Consider the following 9,471-nt stretch of genomic DNA (forward strand, 5'->3'; position numbering starts at 1 on the left):
AGTCGTATTTATATAACGTTGTTATAAATGTTAAAAAATTTAATTATAGTACAGAACCGAACGGAACCGAACCGATCCGAACCAAACCGAACGGAACCGAACCCGAACGGTTCCATAATTATATTTGGACCCGACGGTTCCATTTACTAGAGACCCGAAAAGTTTGGTTCGGTTCGGTTCTAAAGAGAACCGAACCGAACCGACCCGCGCCCACCCCTAGCCCCCACTGGACAATATTCAAGGCTCCACCCCTTCAGTTTATTACCTGTTTATATTCAAGTTAGAATTACAACTACTAAATAGAGGTTGAGTTGTTAAAACGTTTATCCTATATTTGACATGGTAATGATTATATTTTAAACGTAAATTAATGGTCATGAAATTGATCGAATCCAACTGTTGGCTAGGGATGGCAAACAATCTTGATGGGAGATTTTCGACCCATTAGATATTCCTCATCTTGAATTCCCCAAATCTGCCTCAAAGCAATGTAAATTTTATTTATATTTTTAAATATAACAGTATGTAAAAGTTTAAAAATAAGCTATAAAAATGAGTAATTAATTTAATGGTGCAGTAAATGAAATATTTTAATTTTTATTCCTGTCCTGTCCCAAGTCCCAACCACTTGGGGGCCTAGGGCGAGATGGAGAGGGACGGACGGGATCCACTCCATTCATATTGCCTGCCTCTATTTTAATTTTGCGGAACATTCTTACTGCATAATACGGATGAAAATTAGACTGAATGATTTGGAACTTTTTGACTGAAAGTGTGCTTTTGACATTTTTCGAGGAACAGTATGTAATATCTTGCCTTTGTTTGTTTCATATTCTTTCCTCATTAAAATGAAAAATATAACAGTTATCCATCACATCAAATCATCAAATTTGAATTTCTATCTCTTATGCTGGAACCCATGACGACTATGTTTTTCGTTCTTATTTTTACAAAAATTGGAAACAAACGCCCCCCTTATTACAAATATAATACATATAACATTGCATTTGAACACCACTAGAGGGGTGAAAAATGTAGCATTATTTGACCCATAGATAGCAATCGGGCTCGTCGGCTCGGGCCGCCTGTGATTTGGCTCGAAAAAAGCTCGAGTCCACCCAGCTCGAGGCTCGGAAAAATCGAGCCAAGACTCGGGTCGAGCCCCATTTTTAGGTGCCGGGCAAAGCTCGAGTCGATTCGTGTGGTTCGCCAGCTCATAGCATATATTTAAAAAAAATAAAAAAATAAAAGGCAGCACGCTAAGGGCAGCAGCATTTTATTTGATAATTAAAAAAATAAAAATAAATAAATAAAATCCAAAATCAAACAAAACCCGAGCCGGCCCACCTCGACTCGGAAAGGCCCGAGCAAAAAGCTCGGGTCAAGCCTAATTTTTTTTGTTCGGCTTGGCTCGGGTCCGGAAAAAAGCTCAGATATTTTACTCGAGCCAAGTCCGAGCCTAGAATTTCGACTCACGAGCCGACTCGTATCGACTCGTTGACATCCTTACTTATGGGATTAAATGGATCACAAAAATATTTTCATAACCAATTTGAAATTCACTTGAACTTTAGTGACCATTTCTGAAATCAACTCTCAATAAATTTGACAGGTCAAATGGAAAACAAATCTGACAAGTCAAATTAAATGAATCCCTAAACCCTCAGTATTTTTCCAACTGTAATAAGTTATCCTTTTGGTCATAGAAAAAAAGATGAACATACCGTCTCCACGTGACGAGGAGGAGGTTAATGATGGCGAAGAGGTGTTTCTCGATGAAGGAGATATTATTCAAGAGTACACCGTTGACGACGAAGGTATTTATTTATATTGATTATTGTTAATTTGTTATGTAAGGCTATCATTGAAAAGATTTGGTGTTAATCAAGGCATATTTGGTGAATTGGATTTTTCTGTATTGAATGAATAGGATTAAAGGAACAATAAGGGGGAAAATTGCAAGTACCGTCCAGAAATGGCTGCCAAATATTCCTTTTGAGTTTTGAGATGCTAGAAATAAACTATTTAATTAACCTGGGGTGGGTTTGGAGAGTGCTCTTCTTTGCTACTTGCTGACGAAAGTGTTGGACCTTATTCTCTAAACGGTGCAATGTATTTTCTAATGGCAGTCCATGTTTTTTGTGTTTTCATATGTTTGCCTTTCTAATTGACTTCTCATGGTTTCAGATCTTCCAGATGCCGATGAAGAAGGCGGCTCTGATACGGAAGAAGTTATTGGTGGGTATACTTCTATTATAGTTTCTGTGCATTATTCATATCATTTCTATTTTTTGGAAGGATGATTGGGGTGGGGTGGGGTAGGCACTCCTTGAACTTGGGCCTCGGTTGTGTTCCAAACCGACTCAGACAAGGAGAATTGGTTACTTCTCCATAAGTTATTGAAATGAATTGTTCACCTATTGCTCAAACTAATTTTTCTATATTGTTCATCTCCCATCTGATTACGATAATGTGAATTAGATGCTTTAAATGCAATAATATTTTCTATTGGTAATTTTACTTTCTTTTCACGAGCATTAGAGTGCTTTATACTGTCTGTTGGAGCTATCTGTTACGCTATGTGTATACTTGACCATTCTATACGAACAAAAAAGAGGAAGAGGGGTCTTATCTAAGCTAGAATTGACTTGGTGTATCCGCGGTTTTGGAAGTGTTGGTCCAATGTACTGAAAAATGTATCAGACACGTGTATGTGTGTAACATTTTCTATCATTTTTACAGTGTTTGATGGAGACTCTACCAGCATTATTATTTTTCTCCGAGTTGGTGTGATTGGATTTATGTTCTACTTTAGTACATGTGCTTATCTAAAGAAAATATTTTACTAATATCTTCTTATTCTTTTATGATATGATGGTTGCAGACGAGGAAGATGATTCTACACACACATTCACTGGCCATACAGGTGAACTTTATTTTTATTTTAGGTTGCGTGTGATATTTTGGGTTAAAGCATACAGCTCATAGTCAGAGAGGTATGCTGAATTTACAAAGTATGGGGTGAATTTATTTCAAAGTTAACCATTAGAGTTCATTAGGAAAATGTATATCTACAGTGTGGGCCGGGCCAAGCTCCGTAAGCTCTTAAACACTTGAGCTTGGCTCGTGTGGATATCGTAGGCTCGGCTTGGACCTTTGGCTTGTGGGCCTCATGGTCGAGTTGGCTCCTTTTTTAACAAAATAAGCCCAAATCAAGCAAATTATTTTTTAAGAAATTAATAAAAGTAAGCCAATAAGTCCCTTTCGTCTTGTGGGAAAAAAGTAAGCTCGGCTTGGCCATAGCTCGTCTCTAAACAAGCATGAACCGCCCATAGGCTGAACCCTGCTAGCCGGCGAGAGGCTCGGCCCTTTTTGCCCTAATCTCTAGGCAAAAGAAACAACTTGATAAAAGGACATCACAATTTTTATGGCATTGTTAAAAAAACCAAGGGATGGACAATAAAGTGAGTAAAATTGATGGGATGTTTAGATCCAGGCACCATCTTCCTTGTTAACGTTGTTGGACAACAAATATTTGATCTATTGTTAGGGAAGAAAATGTTAGAGAATCAGAGAATCATCATAGTTGCATCTTTGCTATTGCTGACATCAGTGAGAATTTTATCTGTGCCAGCTTGATTCTTTGAAGTCCCTTGATAGTTTGCTTCTTTATCTTCTGATAAAAATAGTTATGGAACAATAATTTGATGGAAGTTATCCAAATAAGCTGTCTTCCAAAATGTTCAGATAGAATTTTTTGGTGGTGAAATGAAACCAAAAAATGCGTTGATATATGCAACTCAAAGAAAAATATTCCAAAACTTGTGCCTTGGGGAGTGAAGAAAGGTCCAGAATTCAATGTTCTGGGCAAAGAAAGAAATCTGAAGTCATATGAGTTTTCTTTTGTACATTTTTTATTGCTTGTATTGCTATGGTTTTTTAAAATTTGACTCTAATTTTTCACCATATATTGGAAACATATAGTATTTTGACACTGTTAATTATCCAGTTCATAGCAGCCTCCTTCACCCCTCCCCTTCTATTAACTTAATCTTTTAATAACATTGAAAGCTATTAATCTGTAATTGTATTAGCGAATTGCAATGATATTGCATAATAATAATGAGAATGTTGTTCAAATAATTGCTACGTTCCTTCTAGGTGAATTGTACACCACTGCCTGTAGCCCAACAGATGCTACTCTAGTCGCAACTGGGGGTGGAGATGATAGAGGATTCCTCTGGAAAATTAATCAAGGTGACTGGGCTTTTGAGTTACAAGGTACGGAATTTACCTCTATTAAAGTAGTTAAGAGTTTTACTTTTCAACTATCTGAGTTAGTATTTTAGTGTCACAATTATTATTTCCCTAAGGCCCTAACAAAGTTCCAAGAAGCCACCTAGGGGATTGTATCTCTAATCCCCAAACAAGAATTTGTAAACATCGTGTACAATGCTTTGGCCTGGCTCCAACAAATTAGAATAATTATATAAATGATAATGCTACAGCTGCTGCTGCTTCTATAACAATGATGATGATGATACTAGTAGTACTATTATTATAGGATAATACATAACAAGAAATGAAAAGAAGTTCTACTTCATGCTTATAAGTTATAACTAGGAGTATGGAATAAGTCAATAGTAATCAAAATACCTGTCATTTAAGTACATTTCATTTACTTCTTTGATATTTGAGCCTCTCAAACATCCTCATGCAGGTCACCAGGATTCTGTATCTAGTTTAGCTTTTAGTACCGATGGACAATTGCTTGCCTCTGGAGGCTTTGATGGAATTGTCAAAGTATGGGATATATCTAAAGGAGATTTAAAATGCACGCTTGATGGCCCTACAGGGGGCATTGAGGTGATATTTGAACATTGAAATTTTGGTGATAACTGATAGCATTATCTGGTTGTATATGTTGTCTAAACCGTGAAACTGTTCAGTGGGTCAAATGGCATCCAAGAGGACATTTGATCTTGGCTGGTTCAGAGGATTCTACTGTTTGGATGTGGAACGCTGACAAGAGTGCTTATCTCAACATGTTCTCCGGTCATGGAAGTGGTGTGACATGTGGTGATTTTACACCCGATGGTACTTAACTTCCATTTCTGAGAAAAAATTGTTGGCCTACTTTTTGGCCATATTTTGTTCTTTGCTCATTTTATCGTCTGTTTCTGACATTTTCATTCGGAAGGTAAAGTAATTTGTACGGGTTCTGATGATGCAACTATGAGAATTTGGAATCCCAAAATTGGAGAAAACATCCATGTTGTTAGAGGTATCTTTTTGAAATTTCTCATTGTCTTAATAGATATATTTTGTATTTTGTTTCCCTCAGACTTTCAGACTTGAATATTTTTTGTTGCTATTCCATGCTGGGTTCACTTCCCGTGCTTGATATCTTAGAAGATCTTGGCAACAAGATTTCAATTATTTATTATTATTAATTTTTTTAAATTAAAATTTTGGCGGGTTTGGTTTCAAGACAGATTATTCTTCAATCGCACAAGACTATTTAGTTTTTGAGAGGTCTTCAGTACCTCGACACTAAGTAATTAATTCATTTTTCTGGACGAATTTGAAAGCTCAAGTGTAAGAATGTCTATTTTTTTTTTAAAAAAAAAAAATTCTCAAGGAGTGCAAATACCAATGATTTAGATTTATCATGTTGCAACACTTGAGACTTGACGACGAGTTTTGAGTGACAGTCCTTGCTATAGTAGGAGAAATCAATCATGTTTATAATTGATGCATAACCCCTCTCCTTGTATTCCCCTCACACTCTCAACTGAACATGAATAAAAAAAGATGATGAGTCATTTCTCTCTTGTTTGAATCATCACTTTCTTACATCTAGTGTCTAGATGCAATGTGTTTGGCTGTAGTTTTCATAGTACTGTGCTCCACTGATGAGCGATGATGCTCTCTATTTCAAGGTCATCCTTATCATAATGAAGGACTTACATGCTTGACAATAAGCTCTGACTCTGCCCTGGCTCTTACTGGTTCGAAGGACGGCTCTGTTCATGCTGTCAATATATCAACTGGGAAGGTGTAAAATCCTTTTCCGCTGTTTTGATTTTTCCAATTCTATGTATTATTCTTTTAGAATGTTTATACTGCCGAACTTAAAAGGATGTATTTTCCCAATTCGCAGGTTGTCAGTTCTCTTAGTGCACATTCAGATTCAATTGAGTGTATTGGTTTTGCAGTAAGGTATGACCAGCTAACATATTTCTGTTTCTTACACTTTTTTACTTTTTACTTTTTACTTTATTTTATTTTTATTTTTTGCTTGCTTTATCTAGTAGTGGTCAAGAACACTAGCAAATAACTCTTTCTAGTATATTGAATGTTTCATGGTCTCTAAAACCACTTACAGCTCTCCTTTGGCTGCCACGGGAAGCATGGACAAGAAGCTAATAATATGGGATATGCAACATTCATCTCCACGGTGCACATGTGACCATGAGGTTAGTCGATTTTCTATTTTCTTCTGTATATCTTTTCATTTTTCGTTTATAAAACATTTAAAATTATAAATGACAAATGACTGGACCAGTCCGACAACCATCTAGTTGCTGTCTTCAAAGGTCAGGTCTCAGACCAAAGAAATGGCCCATTTGTCATCACTACCAAATATATTATACCTTCAGAGTTCCCTTTCACCTCTCTGGTATTACTATGTCAAATATGGCTTGATTTATTTCTTGCTAATTCTTATGGCAGGATGGGGTGACGAGTTTGTTGTGGCTACCTGGGTCCAGACATATAGCTACAGGCTGTGTTGATGGGAAAGTACGGTTATGGGATAGTCTCTCTGGAGTATGTGTGAAAATCTTTAGTGGGCACTCGGATGCCATTCAGTCTGTTGCTGTATCTGCCAATGGAGATTTCCTAGTTTCAGTTTCACTTGATGGAACTGCTCGTGTGTTTGAAATTGCAGAGTTCAAGTAAAAACTCAGATATATACATGCATAAATTTTGAGTTGCTGAAGTGGTTTTTTCTGGGAAGCAATAATTTGTATCTAATTTCAAGGTACTATATGATATGATGTAGAAAAACTCGTAAACTTGTACTTAATTATTTTTCTTGGAGGTTATGTATGTGGAATGTTTGAAAATCATGCAAAAATTTATGTTTGAACTCGAGAGCTAGAATGACCTCAATATGTCGAGGTACGAATTCATGATTTTGGACAATGTAGCAATAGGCAGCACGCCTCTATTCTTCCCTAAGAGCTCACATCCATAGGAAGGTTTGGCATCTCGATGTCGGCTCTTTGCCACTAGGGGTTGAAGCTTGCCCTGTTTGATTCCAGAAGTAGTTCTGATACAGAGCTTACGTAGCCTCTAGGGAAACGAGACAGTCATACTCATCCAATGCCTTGAGACCTCGAATTTCTGGAAATTTTTTATTTCCAAACAGTTTTAATTTTATAATCTTCAACTCAGATTTTTCTTATATGATAATTGAAAACTCTTATTTTCTTAAATTTAATTTTTTGATAAATGTTTTTACAAAAATGAAGAATAAAAAATATTATCTATAGAAAAGTATAGTTACCAAAACAATAAATTGGTTTAAACTTTAGTTCAAGGTTCTTCAATTTTATATGGGATTTGCTAAAGTGCCTGTTCATCCAGGGCCCATGTGCTAAACCAATTTTATATTGGTCTTCAATTTAATTTTCAAAAAAGAGAAAATTTGAGAATTTATTATAGTTCAATAAAAATTTAAATTAGAATACACATTAATTTATAAGCTCATGATTTATATTTATGCTATTTTTTAAATATTTTTCAATATAATTGTTGATTGCTCACTGCTAGAATTACGGTTGCTTGACGTTTATTTCAAGACATCAGGCTACACACCAACATATTTAACATTTAGCAAATACTATGCTTACTGTTACTATTTTTTTTTTTTCGATGTATTGATAATAATTTATATTAAAAGAAATAGTTAAATTATTGTTGTCTCATTGGCTTATTTTTCGACTTATTGTCAAGTGTAGTCTTGCTAACTTTTTATTGGATTTTTACAATGTTTGCTACATTGAATTGTCGGCGTAGCGTCAATATGTCTGGCTATAGACGAAAAAGAGAATGTCACATGGCGTCTCTGGCATGCAAGCACCGATAACGTTACATTTATCATTGTTTCAGCCTTCTAACTAAATTCTTGAATCCCCCACTCGCTCACAATCCAAGAAGTAAAAATATCACTTTGCTTTCGTTATTTCGATTACTCAAAAATAGTTGTGGACTGGATTGGATAGAAGGAAACTACGTCTTTTTAGGAACCTATTCGGCTATGGTTCTCTTTTCATATTCATAATGATTTCCCAACCAATATGTTGACACTATATATATGTTATAGGTACGTATAATTTCAATTTGACATATTATTAACAAAAATATGGACAAAAAATTTACAATGAAAAAAGCAATGATTCATAGCTCTATTAAAATCTTGATAATTATTTTTAAAAAAAATGAAAAATCTTAAGAATTATGCAAATCTAGGAGACACTATACTCGACTATTTTACATTATCGAAAAATAAAATAAATGAGGAAGAGGGATGAGGAATCCCTGAACTTGATATCCCTCTAAACTATACAAATCAAATAGAAAACTTGCTTCTCCTTTTCCTTGTATATAATTTTTTACATGTGATTTCACTCCTTGTTGCAATACTTGGAATCCATGAATATATCTGCCCCGCATCTTGAAGTTTATTTTAACAACAAAAGAAATGAGTAATATTAAAAAATAAAACGTTCATGGTATAAAAATTTCTTTATTGTCTTTTATATTCTAAAAATAGACAAAATTAATATACTCTTATAACTAATTAAAATATATCAAATATTTATCAATTTCCTCAAAATTTTGGTTTGGAAATTCATGTTTTCTTGACATTTTTCACCTCATTTTCTTTATTCTTTTTCCTTGCATTCAAACCATAGAAAAGAACTCCAAAACCAAAATCCAGACATATTCGTGGTACAAAAATTAAAATTTGATAAGGTTAAGAAATTACTACTTTAGTTGGAACAAAATGATAAAGAAGAGATGAAAAAAATGAAATTAAGATCTCTTTGATGGTAAAAGCATTAGTGTCGAACCTTTTATATAGAAGGTTGAGAGCGAAGATTTTCTAGCGTGCATTCTTTTCATTAATTTTCATTATGGCTACATAAATATATTGCACACTTTTATTACTCTCTCTCTCTCTCACTCTCAGAACCTTGCTACATGTACACTATTGTGTACACTTGAGTTTACACTTTGTCACATATTACTAACCTATTTGATAGTTTAAATTTCAAACAATTTTTTCATCCAATTGACACTTGACAGTAATGCAAGTGTCAAAAATCAGCGTACAAATAGCAAAGTCTCTCTCTCTCTCTCTCTCTCTCTCTCTCTCTCTCTCTCTCTCTCTCTCTCTCT

The 9,471-nt window shown here is 34.9% G+C and overlaps 1 protein-coding gene across 1 annotated transcript; it reads left to right on the forward strand.

Annotated features, from left to right (window-relative positions):
• Window positions 1-1,662: 1,662 nt before the first annotated feature.
• Window positions 1,663-7,133, forward strand: LOC111396674 (angio-associated migratory cell protein-like). Its single transcript, XM_023023128.1, has 11 exons — window positions 1,663-1,817; window positions 2,188-2,238; window positions 2,885-2,926; window positions 4,162-4,281; window positions 4,721-4,866; window positions 4,950-5,097; window positions 5,201-5,284; window positions 5,943-6,058; window positions 6,164-6,222; window positions 6,389-6,479; window positions 6,736-7,133. The coding sequence occupies exons 1-11, from the start codon at window positions 1,715-1,717 to the stop codon at window positions 6,961-6,963; spliced, it is 1,188 nt and encodes a 395-aa protein (XP_022878896.1). The 5' UTR covers window positions 1,663-1,714; the 3' UTR covers window positions 6,964-7,133.
• Window positions 7,134-9,471: the final 2,338 nt, after the last annotated feature.

This window comes from Olea europaea, chromosome 7 (genome assembly GCF_002742605.1).
Source record: "Olea europaea var. sylvestris chromosome 7, O_europaea_v1, whole genome shotgun sequence".
Lineage (NCBI taxonomy): Eukaryota > Viridiplantae > Streptophyta > Magnoliopsida > Lamiales > Oleaceae > Olea > Olea europaea.